General features: G+C 44.2%; 1 protein-coding gene and 1 non-coding gene across 4 annotated transcripts in view; one reads left to right on the forward strand and one right to left on the reverse strand.

Moving 5' to 3' along the window:
- stam2 (signal transducing adaptor molecule (SH3 domain and ITAM motif) 2) overlaps nucleotides 1–14135 on the forward strand; it is a 50509-nt gene extending 36374 nt beyond the window's left edge. For all 3 annotated transcript variants that reach the window (XM_080199525.1, XM_080199526.1, XM_080199524.1), the window contains 4 exons: nucleotides 1245–1299; nucleotides 5263–5443; nucleotides 7546–7715; nucleotides 10257–14135. In XM_080199525.1, coding sequence (XP_080055651.1) covers nucleotides 1245–1299; nucleotides 5263–5443; nucleotides 7546–7715; nucleotides 10257–10476 — 626 coding nt within the window. In that variant the 3' untranslated portion in view covers nucleotides 10477–14135. The remainder of the gene's footprint in view (nucleotides 1–1244; nucleotides 1300–5262; nucleotides 5444–7545; nucleotides 7716–10256) is intronic.
- A 2621-nt stretch (nucleotides 14136–16756) lies between these two features.
- Nucleotides 16757–16888, reverse strand: LOC145350394 (small nucleolar RNA SNORA69). Its single transcript, XR_013888182.1, has one exon. It is a non-coding gene; the product is annotated as a small nucleolar RNA SNORA69 (small nucleolar RNA).
- Nucleotides 16889–18134: the final 1246 nt, after the last annotated feature.

Below are 18134 nucleotides of genomic sequence, written 5' to 3' on the forward strand. Positions count from 1 at the left end.
CAAGCCAGTGCATTTCCAAACCTCAGCCACTTGCTGTCTGAAAATTTGTTTTTCTCACTTCATTTTTGCTTCTTTTCCTGGTCACCTTAAATCAGTGCCCTCTCATTCTCCATCCTTCCACCATTGGGAATAGTTTCTCTCAGTCTATTCTGTCCAGACCCTCATGAATTTAAATATCTCAATGAAATCTCCCCTCAGCCTTCCCTTCTCCAATGAAGAGTCCAATCTGCATAAATGAAGTTCCTCATCCCTATAGGGTGTTGGTGAGGCCACACCTGGAGGATTGTGTGCAGTTTTGGTGTCCATATCTGAGGAAGGTTGCCCTTGCTACAGAAGGAGTAAAGTGGAGGTTTACCAGGCTGATTCCTGGGATGGCAGGTCTGTCTTATGAGGAGAGATCAAGTCGGTTAGGACTGTATTCATTGGAGTTTAGAGGAGTGAGAGGGGATCTCATAGAAACTTATAAAATTCTAATAGATTCAACAGGGTAGATTCAGAAAGAATGTTCCCAAGTTTAGGGGGGCCCAGAACTAGAGGTAATAGTTTAAGTATAAGGGTAAACCTTCTTAAACTGAGGTGAAGAGAAATTTCTTCACCCAGAGGATGGTGAATGTGTGGAATTCACTACAACAGAATGTAGTTGAGACCCAAACGTTATGTGATTTCATTAAGAAATTAGATATGGCCCTTGGGACTAAAGGGATCAAGGGATATGGGAAGAATAGGAGATCAGGATAATGAATTCGATGATCAACCATGAACGAGATGAATGGTCGAGCAGGCTTGAAGGGCTGAATGGCCTCCCCTTGCTTGTAGTTTCTGTATGGAATCATTGTCGGAGAGGCTGGCAAATACGGCCTTCAGGACTTGGTCAGTGCTGTACCACTGATGATGGTCATTGAAGTCTCTCGTCTAGAGGATATTCTGTACACTTGAAATCTAGTGTTTCTTCCAGGTGGTATTCAACATGGAGCAGCACTGTGGAGAGAGAAACAGAGTTAACATTTTGTGTCAATGAAGCCGCTGTGTGTAATGAGTAGAGTAAGGATTGCTGGATTTGTCTTTTCCTAATTTTACAAACACAAAAAAAAGCACAGAACAGTGAATTAGAAAGTTATGAACTTTGCAGATGTCTTGCAGTATGGATTAAACTTTTAATTTTGTAGAGGATGAGGCACATACTGACCTACTTATTCTTCTTTGTGCAGTTTTGATAAATGATCTGTTGTGTCCTTCATTTACAGATGTCTGCCAACAAATGGGACCAATTATTGATGAGAAGCTGGAAGAGATAGACAGGTAGGAAGCCAGAAAACAAATTCATTTTCCTGATGGTTTTTTCCCTGTTCTATTTAGGCACTTTGCAGTCAATCACACTCTGAACTTAGATCGTGGCGAAAAACTGCAGCAGGCGACGGTGCAGAGGGACCTCGGCGTCCTTGTGCATGAGTCGCAAAAACCCAGCTTGCAGGTGCAGCAGGTGGTCAGGAAGGCGAATGGGATGCTGGCCTTCATAGCGAAGGGGATTGAATATAAAAGTAGGGAGGTCTTGCTGCAGCTGTATAGGGCATTGGTGAGGCCGCAGCTGGAGTACTGTGTGCAGTTTTGGGCGCCGCACCTGCGCAAAGATATTTTGGCCTTGGAGGGAGTGCAGAGGAGGTTTACTAGGCTGATACTGGAGTTGAGGGGGTTGAGCTATGAGGAGAGGCTGAATAAACTAGGCTTGTACTTGTTGGAGTTTAGAAGAATGAGGGGAGATCTCATTGAGACGTATAAGATGATGAATGGGATGGATAGGATAGAGGTGGAGAGACTCTTCCCGCTCAAAAAAGACAGTAGGACTAGGGGGCACAGCCTCAAGATAAAGGGGGAGTGGTTTAGAACGGAGTTGAGGAGGAACTTCTTCACTCAAAGGGTGGTGAATCTCTGGAATTCTCTGCCCGTTGAAGTGGTGGAGGCTGCCTCGCTAAATATTTTTAAGAAGCGGGTTGATGGGTTTTTGATAAGAGAGGGGATTAAGGGTTACGGGGAGAGGGCCGGAAAGTGGAACTGAGCCACGACAGATCAGCCATGATCTTATTGAATGGCGGGGCAGGCTCGAAGGGCCAGATGGCCTACTCCTGCTCCTATTTCTTATGTTCTTATTTTCCTCCTTTCCCTGTTGCTCCAGTGCTGCCATGACTGGCACAAACGTGCCAGAAACATGCCTAGTCACAGGTTCATCTAGCATTGCACATCACTGTGCCTTGTCCAAATGCAAGCTAACAGTTTGTGATTAGTATTTCAAAACTTGTTTCTTAACGTGCAGAGGTAAGTTAAAATGCAAAGACATTTTCATTTATTTTTCCTCCAACATGTTTGTTGTCTCTTTCCACGCTCTGGTTTCCTCAGACATTGTTCGCTTCAGGCCAAGAGGAGTCACGCTACAATGATACTCCGGGTCTGGTAGCGCTCTGGGATTCTCTGTATCAAGCTGTCAGCCAGTGAGAATGGTTGAAGGATAAAGCAGCTCCATAAAATACTCATTGCATTTTCTTATTCCTTTGTCTTCCCCTGGGAGTATTGATACCTGTTGGGTTCCAGTCCCCTGTCTATCTTTTTCTCACTCAGTTCAATCTTCCACATCCATCCAAGCCTCCGGGCACTTGTTTTGGGGTATGTTACAGCTGAGCATGTCATGTGATTGTTGCCAGGAGGAAAGATTGGATAAACTAGGGTTGCTCTTATTGGAACCGAGGGAGATTTGATCGAGATGCACAAAGTTGAGGGGGGCCTGGATGGTATAGATGGAAATGGCCTTAGCAGGACTTGGTCAGTGCTGTACCACTGTAACAACGGCTTGGATTTATATGGCACCTTTAATGTTGTAAAATGTCATATGGCATTTCACAGGAGCAATTGCGGAGAAATAAACTTCAGCCGCACAATGGGTTTTGGGGTACCAAACCAAATGACAGGATAGATGCAGGGAGGATATTTCCAATGATGGGCAAATCTAAAACCAGGAGTCACAATCTAAGGATTCATGGTAGATCATTTAAGACTGAGGTGAGGAGGTATTTCCTCACCCAGAGAGTGGTGAGCCTGTGGAATTCATTACCACAGGAAGTAGTTGATGCCAAAACATTTGAATGTATTCGACAGGTGGCTGGATATAGCACTTGGGGCAAATGGGACCAAAGATTATGGGGAAAAAGCAGGATTAGGCTATTGAGTTGAATGATCAGCCATGATCATAATGAATGGTGGTGGAACAGGCTCGAAGGGCCAGTTGGCCTCCTCCTGCTCCTATCTTCCATGTTTCTATGTAAATGCTTTTAAGGAGGCCTTTAAAGAGGGGAGGGGATGAGGTGGAAAGGTGTAAGGAGGGAATTGGCCACTGGTGGTGGAGCAATTAAAATTGAGGCTGCTGTAGAGAACAGAATTGGAGAAACATAGATATCTGAACATTGTAGGAGAAGGTTACAGCAATATGAGGGGATAAGGTCATTGAGAAATTTTGAAAACAAAGATGAGAATGGCTTTATCTAGTCTTGTCTGATATTTTTCCAAGCTGGAATACAGAGGGCTAAAGTCTTTTACTCTTCTTGCAATTAAAGTCTTGAAGTTTTGTCAACTTTCCAGAAATGGTATGTCATTTTTGGCACTTTTCCACATAATGATGAACTGGTGCTTTATTTAATTTTTTTAATGGGATGTGAGTATTGCTGGCTCGGCCAGCATCTTTATTGCTCATCCCTAATTGCTCTTGAGAAAGTGGTGGTGAGCTGCCTTTGTGATCTATTCCATTTTATGCAATATAAATGAGGTTACAGATGCTTTGTACCTGGCACCAGTATTGGTTCCACTTGGCTAAAGATAACAGAACAGTGTCTGCTTATTGAGGTGAAGGGTCTGATGTGATTGAAGTAAAGTTAAAGTTTATTAGTCACAAGTAAGGCTTACATTAACACTGCAATAATGTTACTGTGAAAATCCCCTAGTCGCCACACTCCGGCACCTGTTTGGGTCAATGCACCTTAACCAGCATGTTTTTCAGACTATGGGAGGAAACCAGAGCACCCGGACGAAACCCATGCAAACTCCACACAGACAGTGACCCAAGCCAGGAATTGAACTTGGGACCGTGGCGCTGTGAGGCAGCAGTGCTAAGCACTGTGCCACCGTGCTGCCCCAAGGTGGTTTGAGGGTTGTTTCAGCAAGGCATTCACATTGTTTGAACTATGCGGGGTAGAAATTCCAAACTTCATGTGTTCTTCATTGATTGTAAAGTGCTTTGAGCCATCAAGTGGGTTCTGAAAAGCACTAGGCAAATGCAAGACGGCGGTATAATGGGAACGTCGCTGAGCTAAAAAGTCACACTACTTGGGTTCAAATGCCACTACAGCAACTGGTGGAATTTGAATTCCATTAATAAACAAAAGCTGGAATATAAAATTAGTAATGTCATCAATTGTAGAAAAAACCTACCTGGTTCATTAATGCCCTTTATGGAAGGAAATCTGCCATCCTTCGCCTGTCTGGCTGACATGTGGCTCCAGACCCACAGCAATAGGTTGACTCTTAACTGCCCTCAGGCAACTAGGGATGGACAATAAATGCTGGCCAGGCACTTAACTGCCCTCAGAAATCATAGAATCCTACAGTGCAGAAGGAGGCTATTCAGCCCATTGAGTCCTCATCAATTACAATCTCACCCAGGTTCTGTCCCCATATTCCCTAGCTAGTCCCCCTGACAAGAGACAATTTAGCATGGCCACTTCACCTAACCAGCACATCTTTGGACCAAGGGAGGAAACTGGAATACCTGGAGGAAAAACCCACACAGACATGGGGAGAATGTGCAAACTCAACACAGACAGTTACCCGAGGCTGGAATCGAACCCAGGTCCCGGGTGCTGTGAGGCAGCAGTGCTAACCACCGTGCCACTGGTTGAGCAAGATACTTGGTTGAAGGACAACCAGGGATGGGCAACAAATGGTGACCCAGCCACCGATGCCCACATCCCATGAAGAAAGTTTTTTAAAATTCTGTTTGAAAATAATGCACAAAGGCATGGATGCTAGTGCGAAGACATTGTTCACGGGTGAAGTGGAAATTTCCATCTCTTTTACGCACTACGAAACTTATTTTCAAATGAGATGTAAGTTTTTATTTAAATAGTCACCTGTTAAAAGTGAGGTGAAAATTCTTTTCCTTGTATGTTTTATGTATAATGACTGCTCTCAAGAAAGATTCCCCATCTCTCTCTCTCATTCTAGGAAGCACTCTGAGCTGTCGGAGCTGAACGTGAAAGTTTTAGAAGCCCTGGAGCTGTACAACAAATTGATGAATGACGTGCCTATGTACTCTTCCATGTATTCCAAGCCTCAGACCCAGTCCCAAGCTCAGGCTCAGGCTCAGGCTTACTATGCACAACAGTCAGCCTCTGTTCCCATGCAGGTTAGTTCCAGCTGATGGCAGAGAAACTTGGCCACCTGAACTGGGAAAGGGTGTAGATGGAGCACATGACATTTGTGCAGTATGGCCACCTTTGCTGAAATTAGAATCAACAAACAGTGGAAGGGATTTAAACAGAGCTTCATTCTGCTACTTATTCACCGAGGGAGTTTTTAATTCAGACTTTACAAGTTGGCAGAATTGGATGCAAGAGTTGAGATTTAATTGATTTTGATTTGATTGATTGTCACGTGTACACATACAGTGAAAAGTATTGTTTCTTGTGCGCTATACAGACAAAGTATACCGCCCCTAGAGAAGGAAAGGAGAGAGTGCAGAATGTAGTGTTACAGTCATAGCTAGGGTGTAGAGAAAAATCAACTTAATGCAAGACAAGTCTATTCAAAGTCTGATGGCAGCAGGAATGAAACTGTGTGCAGTTTTGGGCGCCGCACCTGCGCAAGGATATTTTGGCCCTGGAGGGAGTGCAGAGGAGGTTTACTAGGCTGATACCGGAGTTGAGGGGATTGAGCTATGAGGAGAGGCTGAATAAACTAGGCTTGTACTCGTTAGAGTTTAGAAGAATGAGGGGAGATCTCATTGAGACGTATAAGATGATGAATGGGATGGATAGGATAGAGGTGGAGAGACTCTTCCCGCTCAAAAAAGACAGTAGGACTAGGGGGCACAGCCTCAAGATAAAGGGGAGGCGGTTTAGAACGGAGTTGAGGAGGAACTTCTTCACTCAAAGGGTGGTGAATCTCTGGAATTCTCTGCCCGTTGAAGTGGTGGAGGCTGCCTCGCTAAATATTTTTAAGAAGCGGGTTAGAACATAAGAACATAAGAAATAGGAGCAGGAGTAGGCCATCTGGCCCTTCGAGCCTGCCCCGCCATTCAATAAGATCATGGCTGATCTGTCGTGGCTCAGTTCCACTTTCCCGCCCTCTCCCCATAACCCTTAATCCCCTCTCTTATCAAAAACCCATCAACCCGCTTCTTAAAAATATTTAGCGAGGCAGCCTCCACCACTTCAACGGGCAGAGAATTCCAGAGATTCACCACCCTTTGAGTGAAGAAGTTCCTCCTCAACTCCGTTCTGAACCGCCCCCCCTTTATCTTGAGGCTGTGCCCCCTAGTCCTCCTGTCTTTTTTGAGCGGGGTTGATGGGTTCTTGATAAGAGAGGGGATTAAGGGTTATGGGGAGAGGGCGGGAAAGTGGAACTGAGCCACAACAGATCAGCCATGATCTTATTGAATGGCGGGGCAGGCTCGAAGGGCTAGATGGCCTACTCCTGCTCCTATTTCTTATGAAACTGCTCTTGAGTCGGTGGGTACGTGACCTCAGACTTTTATATCTTTCTCCCGATGGAAGAAGGTGGCAGAGAGAATGTCTGGTGTGCGTGGGGTCCTTAATTATGTTGGCTGCTTTGCTGAAGCAGCAGGAAGTGTAGCCAATGTCAATGGATGGGAGGCTGGTTTGCATGATGGACTGGGCTACGTTCACGACCTATTGTAGTTTCTCGCAGTCTTGGGCAGAGCAGGAGCCATACCAAGCTGTGATATAACCAGAAAAAATGCTTTTTGTGGTGCATCTGTAAAAGTTGGTGAGAGTTGTAGCTGGCATGCCAAATTTCTTTAGCCTTCTGTGAAAGTACAGGCGTTGGTGGGCTTTCTTAACTATAGTGTCGGCACTGGGGGACCAGGACAGATTGGTGATCTGGACACCTTAGAAACTTGATGCTCTTGGCCCTTTCTACTTTGATCGTGTTGACGTAGACAGAGGCACGTTTTCCTTTACGCTTCATGAAGTTGATGACAATCTCCTTTGTTTTGTTGACATTGAAGAAGAAAAATGTTTTGTGCTGTGTATGTTTTGAGAAGTGGACTTCGCTTGTGGTTAGTAAATGGTAAAGAACCTCTGCAGTGCAGAGGGAGGCCATTCTGACAGAGTAGCTTGCCCAAACCATCTTCCCCCACTTTATCCCTGTAACTCCACACACTTACCATGGTTAGTCCCTTTTTAATGTGTTTCTATTTTCCAAATTGTCTAGGACTGCTATTAGTTAGAAATATTAGTAACGTGCTACCTTTTTCATTCTCCACAGGTGTATCCAGGACAGTCCCAGAGTACGGCCTACATGCCAGCGGGTATTTCGCAGGTGGCAGCTAGCCAGGGCTACAGTTTAGGACCTGAGCAGATTGGTGCTCTGAGATCTCTGCCCCCGACCTTAAACTCAGCCACTGCAACCCAGAGCAGTCAGATGCCCTACATGAGGTACAGTACTCTCAATGGTTAACCCTTAGTCTGTGGATCACATGAGCAGGTTTGCCTCTTCTGAAGGTACTCCTTATGTATGGGTCACAGCCATAGTTTCCCAGCTGTTTTCCTATATCTGACTGCTATGGACAACAAACTAGATTCCACACGTGGATTTCATCCATGTGGTCAGACAGTCACTGCACTCGAATCCCAGTCCAGAAACTGGCTCAGAGCAGTTTGAGAAATTGCTGCACTGTCAGAGATGTTAAAACTGTCGTCTCTCTGTTCCCGTGTAGTTGAGTTGGTGATCCCGCTGAGCGGTCAGTTCCTGTCTCAGCACTACTGCCATGGAGCTGCTGGGCATACTCTGCACCTTTCCTCTAAAGAAACGAGAGGACAAGATGAGAAGCTATGTCTGTGCATTACTGAGGACCTGACTGCAGCAGAGACCGAGTAACAGATGTTGGCCAGCAATCCTGGTGTGATCCAGGGAGACCTGATAAAACTCGGACTCTCCCCATTTCAAAAAAGGCATTCCGGAGTAAATTAAGCAACACTTCTTTGGAATATTCCAAGGTCATAGGTTCATAAGATATAAGAGCAGAATTAGGCCATTCGGCCCAATGAGTCAGCTCCACCATTCAATCATGGCCAAAATATTCCTCATCCCCATTTTTCCTGCCTTCTCCCCGTAACCCTTCAACCCATTACCAATTAAAAATATGTCAAACTCTTCTCCAAATTTACTCGCTGTCTCAGCATCCACTGCACTTTGGAGTAACGAATTTCACAGATTCACAACCCTTTGGGAGAAGTAGTTTCTCCTCAACTCTGTTCTAAATTTATTATGCCTTATTCTGAGACTATGACCTCTCGTCTTAGAATGCCCCACAAGTGGAAGCATCCACTCCATCTCTATTTTATCCCTACCTTATATCATCTTGAATACTTCAATTTGATCTCCCCTCATTCTTCTAAATTCCAGAGAGTATAGGCCTAAATTGTTCAATCTTTCTTCATACGACAAACCCCTCATCTCAGGAATCAATCTAGTGAACCATCTCTGAGCTGCCTCCAATGCCACTACACCTTTTCGCAAATATAGGGACCAAAACTATACTGGCACGATACTCCAGGTGTGGCCTTATCAATGCCAGGTCACGCATTCTTCTCCTCATCCTGCCTATATTCCCATTCACATCTGAGATTCTTGATTGAGTGGGAACAGTGATGTTGTTTGTGGTAATCTTACTGGATTAATAATCCAAAGTTGCTGTGGGCCTTCAACAGCAACAGTATTGTACTCAGCCACAGTCTGTGATCTAGCTCATTGCTCAGCATATTCCCTACACACACACTATCATTACCATCAACCCTTGTTCAGTGCAGAGTGCAGGAGGGAATGCCACACCAGACATACTGAAAAATGAGGTGTCAACCTAGTGAAGCTGCAGCACAGGGACTAGTTGCACGCCAAACAGTGGATGCTGCGTGCAACAAACAGCTAAGCGAGCCCACAACCATTGGATCTGATCAAAAGTCTTCACTCTCTCCTGCCAGTCGTGAACAGTGGTGGACAATTAAATAGGAGGAGGAGGCTGCACGAATATTCTAATCATCGGATAATCAGAGAGCTCAAGATGTCGGAGCAAAAGATAAGACGTTGCAGCCGTCTTCATCCAGTACTGCCGAATAGATGATCCGTTTTGGCCTTCTCCAGAGGTTCCCAGCTTTACAGTTGATCATCTTCAGCCAATTCTCACTTGAGTATCTCGATTGAATCTGCCTGGACCACATTTGGGCAGTACGTTCCAGATACTAAGCACTCACTGCGTGAAAATCATTTTTCCTCACCTCCCCATTGCTTTTTCTTTTTGCTAATTATCTTTAATCTGTATCTCCTAGTTCTTGATCCTTCTGCCAGTAGGAACGGTTTCTCCCCATCAATCCTCATCATTTTAAATACTTACATCAAACCTCCTGTCAATCTTTTCTTCTTCAAGGAAAAAAAGTCCCAATTTCTCCTAACTGGAACCATTCTGGTGAATCTTTCCTAAACCGTGGCACCCACAGAACAAGAATCATAGAATCCCCTATCGTGCAGAGGAGGCCATTTGGTCCATTGTGCCTACACTGACTCTTCAGCAGAGCATCTTACTCAGGCTCACTCCTGCCCTAACTCCACGCATTTACCCTGCTAATCCCCCTAACCCACACAGCTTTGGACATTAAGGGGCAATCCACCAAACCAGCACGTCTTTGGACGGTGGAAGGAAACCGGAGCACCTGGTGGGATCCCACGTAGACAGGCAGAGAACGTGCAAACTCCATACAGACAGTGACCCAAGGTTAGAATTGAACCTGGGTCCCTGCTGCTGACAGGCAGCAGTGTTAACCAATGTGCCATCCTAGTTGAGGATGAACCAGTATTCCATAGAAGTTTAACATAACCTGCTTGTTTTTGTGTTCTTTGCCCCTATTAATTATGTCTGATTATGGCAAATTTTCTTGAAAATAAACATAAAAAAAAAATGTTTTTTAATATTTATCAAACAGCACTGGACCGCCACAAACATACATGAACCAAGCGGGAAACCTTCAGGTGACAACTGGACCAGCTGCTCCCTACACAGCGCAAGCAGGACTGAGTAACGACATGTCCGCCTATCAGAACACTACCGTCAGTGGACCTCCGGCTGCAAGCTATCCCCTGGTCTCCCAAGCCCAGCAGATCCCTCAGCAACACTCTAACTATTTTCAGCAGCCTCTGCTTTAAGAGAAGTACACCTGGTGTGTGTCCTTCAGCAGATGACCTGGTTTCCGTGTTATTGTGCTAGATGCTGCCCTGCTGAGGTTTTGTGACCTACAGTGGGAGCACTGCACTAATGAGTAAGATCTGCGTTCGACATCTCCCCTTTGGGCACTTGCTGTGGACAATTTGCTTTCTCCCTCCCTCTTGCTTTAATGAAAAGTGGCACTAATTGCATTTTTGTAATCTTTATAGTTATCTCTTTTTGCTGAGTATTATTTAATATGTTTGCACTTTCTGTCTGTCTTCCTCGGCTGCTCTGGGACCCCAACAGCTCCGGTTAGCTGCCTTTGCTGGGAATCATTCGTATAAGGAGCCTTTTCATCTGGGCCTTGTTGCAGTCCGAGAAATGTGAAAAGCCGCCGTCTCGATCTGTCCTTAAAGCCATTCTGCCCTGGTCGCTGAGCTAGATGATGGTTCAAATCTCTCCTTGTACTTGGTCAGCTGGAACGGTGGTGCAGAGAGGCTGCTCTTGGTTGTGTCATCCCATGCTGACGAGAAAGGAAGAATAGGCCACGGTTCAAGCTAAAAGAAAATGCATGACCCTTGCAGACTACCCAAAGGCGCCAGAGTTTGGGGATTAGTTTAAATGCTCATAGCTTATTGGTGTTGAATATATTGTTTCAGTGCCTGCCTCCAGACAGGAACTAGAAATGCTGTGGCCTTTTTGTAACCTAATCTGGGTGTCTGCATTAGGACATGGCACTGATTTTGGGCACCATGATGAGTGTTAGAGCCCAGTCCTTATGCAGGGTGTAGTTAGGCCAAGGGTCTTGAACCAGATGGTTTGGCCTTCAACTATTTCCAGTCATGTGTTTGGTCTTTTGGGACCTGGAATACCCACATTTCATAACCTGACAGGCAAACTGGAGAGTGACAAAATGGTGATCTGCGTGTAAAATTTATAATGAAGCCCCCCTCCCCACTGAGTAATGTGTGAGCAAAGATGCTTAAAACCAACTTCACATTAAATAAAAAAGCCACAGGGCTTTGAAATAATGATGTCAGCCTGGTCTGATCAATGAGAAATGAATAAACCAAAAGTGATGATGCGTGGAGAACATCTTATGAGTGGGTTTCACAGTGCAGTGAGCATATTATGTGCCGGGTTTACAGTATGGAGCATTCCTGATCTGGCTGCCTCTGTCCCACTGCCTTTGCCAACTTTTCCAGCTTCCAAATAGCTTTTGTGTTGGCACATCCAGATTTCACCCCTCACCTTCTCCCCTGTAACACAGCGTTGATTTAATTATGTTTGACTTGGTTGCCAGTTTGTGCACAAGGCATATCCAAGCTTCTGCTTTTCCACTTTCTAGGTTTTCGGCAGAGTGAATGCTTCTCTTCCTGCGTGTTCCTGGGCTGCTGGTGGTTGATGATTCGCTGCTCTCAAAATTAAAGAGAGACAATGCAAGGTCCCTCAGCCCAGCATTTGGAATTGGGTCAGCCATGGGATCCTTCTCTTGCATGAAGCGAGGGATCCAACCCCCTGTCCCATTTTCAATCATCGCATCTCACCACGTTTACTGAAATGGTCAATGATGTGAGGCAAAAACAGAAAATGCTGGAAAAACCCAGCAGGTCTGGCAGCATCTGTGGAGAGAAAAAACCGAGTTGACGTTTTGAATCCATATTGAAGAAGTCCCCCTCCACAGATGCTGCTGAATTTTTCCATTGTTTTCTGTTTTGGTTTCAGATTCCAGCACCTGCAGTATTTTTCTGCTTTTAAACTGATGTGAGGGTTGTATTTTATTCCCCATGTCTTTCTGTGTAGATTTTGCATGCACTTGTGAAGCAATGGTTATGGTTACTGAGGGGGTGGAATATAAACTTAGTCCTTAGAAGGTCCACTTGGGGTGGATCTTTTTAATGCCCCAAGGAATGAATCATCCTGATTATCCTATTGATTGTGTAATGTGACTCCTAACTTGTACCTTGATTCTGCATCCCACTGCCATCTTCATACTGACCTGTTGCATAGTAACAAACATTTGAAGTAGGGTTAGCTGAAATACAAATTAACGTCAGGTGCAATCTGGTATTCTTGCTGAGGAACGTGTGGATGTGATGGTTTATGAAACAAAATCTCAAATAATCGTGTTGTAAAGTTTTAATAGTGAATTCTATGCCAAATGAGTGCAAGATAAAATGGAAAACAATCTTAAAGAGCAGCTGTTGCCAGTGAATAAACAGTATGCGATCAACTGGCTGCAGAGGAGATCAGTTCCAGTTAAGGTTTGGGCAGGGTGGAGGGTAAATAATTATTGGCCATAAAGACTTGCTACACTTGTAACCTTCATCCTTCCCAGATGTTGGAAGTTTTTTTCTATATTCTGATAACGGCTCACAGATCCATTTCTTAACCACTCAAACATCCTGCCTTATACCAAAATTTTAAATAAAAAGTATTTCTTCTGATTATGTTGCTCTGGTTACTGGCGACCCACTTTGCCTCCAGTCCCTATGCAGTCAAAATGTAGGTATCCAGCGAGACTACATTGTGGTTTTTTTGACTGACTATTCTCATTCCCTCCTCTCATCCCCACCCCCACCCCAATTCATCCTCAGAATTGCTAGTGAATTCCACCTCTGATCAGAATGGTACTGTTGCCTGTGGAGCAGTTATTTGTGGAGTCTTGTGCTGGCTGGATCCCTTCAGACTCTGACAATACAATCTAGCTCCTTTTAAATCTGTCACTTATATTTCACTTATGCCTTTGATGTTCTATTGCTGCTGCTTGTATAGAATTTATGGTACAGTAGTCCCTGATGGCATTTAAAACTTCAACACCAACCCTCCCTCATGTACTTCCTCTTAAATGCATCTAATTTGTTTACCTCAACTAATCCCTAGGGTAGCAGGTTCCACATTCTCAAAACTTTCTGGACAAAAATTCCCTGGTGGATTTATTAGTGACTATCTTTCTTTCTGTAGCCCAGTTACAGACTCTCCATGAAGTGCAAACACCGGCTCCACAACTACCCTTTTATAATAGAACTTGATGTCACCAGGTTGTTGGGGCATGGGTAACATAAAGGACTTTTTTGTTTGCTCCCCAATATTTAATTTTTCAAGTTATGGATACAAGTGTTGCCATGAGTAGGCTATGAACTACAGTTAATAGCCAAAAAACAGGCTTGAAGGAAGATGTTCATTTTATTTTTAAATTCTTTGCTCCCTATGTTTTAAGCTGCTTATATTTATAGAAACTAAAGTTCAGCACAATAAGATGGAAACCAATTTCTTCTGTTCCCCACCACCCTTAAATTCTATGATACTGTATGTTGAAGATTGTTTATAGTTGTACTTTACTTTATTCCTTCCTTTACCACAAATAAAATCACTTTCTGGTGGTTTTGACTGGTGTCCCCACTCTTGACTTGCTTTTGTGTGTGAGACGCTCGATCATTGTAATTAGGAGTGTGGGATTAATCTTTCTCTTCAAAGTTGTTTTTTTTGCATCTGTCTTGAACCTTTTTAAATTTTATTTTCTGAGTGCTGTAATATATAGAGGCAAGATGTCAGCAAGAATGATGCACACTGTTCACTTGTACTGACATTTACTAGGCTTTGTTGCCTTCCAGGTCTTTCAAATAATAAAGGAATTAATTTTTGTTTAACTTGTAAATGCTTTGCCTTTTCTGTCTTATTTTCCCCCTCAATTTTTTTGGATAAGACACTAACCTACTCGAGGGTGAAAAATGGATTTTCATATTGAAGATGCATCTGTCTCCTCTCCTCCCCTCCCCCCCTCAAGTATTTATCACACAACTGACCAAGATAATTTGATAATTCAATAACTCTTTAGGACTTTGCAAAGCTGTGAAAGACATTTTAAACATACATCTTTTACCTCCCAGTGTGGTGACTTTGTGGTTTCTACCTTTTACCACCCAGAAACCTATCCATATCTGGTCTGGTATTGTGACTTCAGACCCAATGCAGCTAAAATAATCTAGCAAGTTCAGTTTGAGAGCAGATTGGCACAGATTCATCCCTATTGGGCAGGTTCGTGTCTTATTAGAAAAAAGTGACCATTCAAGCCTGCTCTGCCATTCACCATGATCATGGCTGATTGGCCAACGCAATAGCCTAATCCTTTCTTCCCCAAGTGCTACATGTAGTCACCTCTTTGAATACATTTAACATTTTGGCATCAACTACTTCCTATGGTAATGAATGCCACAGGCTCACCAGTCTGTGTGAAGAAATGTCTCATCGCCGTCCTAAATGGTCTACCCTGAATTCTCAGACAATGACCTCTGGTTCTGGACTCCCATTACTGGGAACACAACCATACAGTGCAGAAAAAGGCCATTCAGTCCATTGCATCTGCACTGACCACAATCCTACCCAGGCCATGACCCCAGATTTTTACTCTTAATACTGAAACTAGGGTCAGTTTAGTGTAGCCAGTCATCCAACCTACACATCTTTGGACTGTGGGAGTAAAGCAGAGCACCCAGGAAAAACCCATGCAGACACAGGGAAATTGAACCCTGGTCCACGACACTGAGGCAGCAATACTAACCACTGTCACCATCCCTGCATAAGGTCTAACAGGACTAAGTCTCAGATTCCAGCCCCCCCCATTAATCTGAACTCCAGTGATAACAATCCTAATACATCAATCCCACCATCCCTAGAATCAGTCCTGTAAACTATCGCTGCTCTCCCAAGATTATTACTTACGTGGTGAAAAACTGCAGCAGGCGATGGTGCAGAGGGACCTTGGGGTCCTTGTGCATGAGTCACAAAAACCCAGCTTGCAGGTGCAGCAGGTGGTCAGGAAGGCAAATGGGATGCTGGCCTTCAATAGCGAGGGGGATTGAATATAAAAGTAGGGAGGACTTGCTGCAGCTGTATAGGGCATTGGTGAGGCCGCAGCTGGAGTACTGTGTGCAGTTTTGGGCGCCGCACCTGCACAGATATTTTGGCCTTGGAGGGAGTGCAGAGGAGGTTTACTAGGCTGATACCAGAGTTGAGCTATGAGGAGAGGCTGAATAAACTAGGCTTGTACTCGTTAGAGTTTAGAAGAATGAGGGGAGATCTCATTGAGACGTATAAGATGATGAATGGGATGGATAGGATAGAGGTGGAGAGATTCTTCCCGCTCAGAAAGGATAGTAGGACTAGGGGGCACAGCCTCAAGATAAAGGGGGGGTGCGGTTTAGAACGGAGTTGAGGAGGAACTTCTTCACTCAAAGGGTGGTGAATCTCTGGAATTCTCTGCCCGTTGAAGTGGTGGAGGCTACCTCGCTAAATATTTTTAAGACGTGGGTTGATGGGTTTTTGATAAGAGAGGGGATTAAGGGTTATGGGGAGAGGGCGGGAATGTGGAACTGAGCCACGACAGATCAGCCATGATCTTATTGAATGGCGGGGCAGGCTCAAAAGGGCTAGATGGCCTACTCCTGCTCCTATTATTATGTTCTTATGAGAGCAAGAAAATCCTTCCTCAAAAGGGAAGGGACCAAAACATAATATTCTAGGTGTGGCCTCACCAAGGCCCTATATAATTACAACAGCACATCCCTGTTCTTGCACTCAACCTCTCACAACAAAGGCCAATATACCATTTGCCTTGTTTACTGCCCACTTACCTTTAATGACTGATGCACAAGGACACCCAGATCCTGTTCTACTCTCCTAATTTAGAACCATTCAGGTAGTAATCTGCCTTATTTTTGCTTCCAAAGTTAATCTCACTTATCCAAATTATACTGCATCTGCCATTGATTTGCCCACTCACCCAAGCTGTCCATGTCAATGCTGGAGCTGCACTCATTCCAACTAACCCAGGTTGCAATGGTAAGCCGAACTTCCATTAACAATTATATGCCAGGTAAAACAGTAAATCACAATAGACTAATAAATATCTCCAATTTTTATTTCTCAATAGAAAACATGAAACTAAACAAATTTTCTCCATCCAGCTTCTGCTGAGATCTGCACTTCCATTACTATTGCCTATAGGGGCAAGGGTGGGAAAGATGGCTGTGGCTGGTAGTATACCAGTGACGGTGTATCTCTTTACAGGCCCAGCTTGGTCCTTCTCCAGTGTCTCCTCTTGGAGTTGTACCTATATATGCAAGAAACAATGGTGATTAAGGCCCCATCTTTTACAATCCTTCTAAATGCAAAATCAAACAATTCAGACTACAATTTGTACATGGCTTCTGGCAACTCAATAGGTTTAAAATTCACCAAGCAATGAATAGTTAACATTAAAGATGCACAGTTTTGTACATCTGTAGCTGTTATAATTAAATCTCACCACACGAAGGCAAGACTGAACAGAGAGCATTGACAGCCTTTGATCTCAGCAGGGTAAATGACAGCACTTCATAGAAGGAAGCACTGCAATTGCAGACCTGCTTTTACTAATACTCAAGGGAAGAGAGACAGTTAAATACCATTCACCGAAATGACTGACAAGCTGCTAATGCATTGTCCAGCAGGCTAAGACATTCCCCAAACCAAAACTTAATAGCTAGCCAAATGTTTCTAGGCAAAACCATTTGTCTAAGAAGACAAGCATAGGCATCAAACCTGCAGCTACCATCACTCCAAACATACCACAGAATCCCTACTGTGCAGGAGGCCATGTGGCCCATCAAATCTGCACAGGTTCTCTGCAAGAACATACCACCCAAGGCCCTCCCCTCTATCCATAAGCCCATGCATTTACCATGGCTAACAAAACTAACCCTCATCTTTCGCCACTAAGATTTAAATTTAGTATGGCTACTCCACCTGGCCTGTACATCTTTGGTGTGGAAGGAAACCAGAGCACTCGAGGAAACCCACACATCCGGGGAGAATGTGCAAACTCCACAGTCACCCAAAGCCAGAATTGAATCTGGGTACCTGATGTTGAGGCAGCAGTGCTAATCACTGTACCACCCTGCTGCCGTCAACATGCATGTATAAATACTTAGACTCCTTGCAGGCTGGTTGTCTGTTGGTGGATTGTCAGTATACATCAGATTGGTGTCAACAATGCAGGGTTTGACTCCTTGCTGAGGGGGGTGGATTCAGAGCCTGCCTCTCTACCTTATCTGTTGAGGTCGCAGACAACTGAAGGATGTTCTTGATTTGATTTATTGTCACATATTCACATAGTGAAAAGTATTGTTTCTTGCGCACTATACAAAGCATACTATTTGTAGAGAAGGAAACAAGAGTGCAGAATGTAGTGTTACAGTCATAGCTAGGGTGTAAAGATCAACTTATTGCAAGGTAAATCCACTCAAAAGTCTATGGCAGCAGGGAAGAAGCCATTCTTGAGTTGATTGGTATGTGACCTTGATTTTTACATCTTTTTCCCTATGGAAGAAAGGTGGAAGAGAGAATGTCCAAGGTGCGTGGAATCTTTAATTATGCTGACTGCTTTGCTGAGGCAGTGGGAAGTGTAGACAGAATCAATGGATGGAAGAGTGGTTTCCGTGATGGATTGGGCAACATTCACATTCTTTTATAGTTTCTTGCAGTCTTGGGCAGAGCAGGAGCCATACCAAGCTATGATACAACCAGAAATAATGCTTTATATGGTGCATCTGAAAAGCCAAATTTCCTTAGTCGCCTGGGAAAGTAGAGACGTTGGTGGGCTTTCTTAACTATAGTG

This window comes from Carcharhinus amblyrhynchos, chromosome 11 (assembly GCF_965287045.1).
Source record: "Carcharhinus amblyrhynchos chromosome 11, sCarAmb.v2.hapA, whole genome shotgun sequence".
Taxonomy (NCBI): Eukaryota; Metazoa; Chordata; class Chondrichthyes; order Carcharhiniformes; family Carcharhinidae; genus Carcharhinus; species Carcharhinus amblyrhynchos.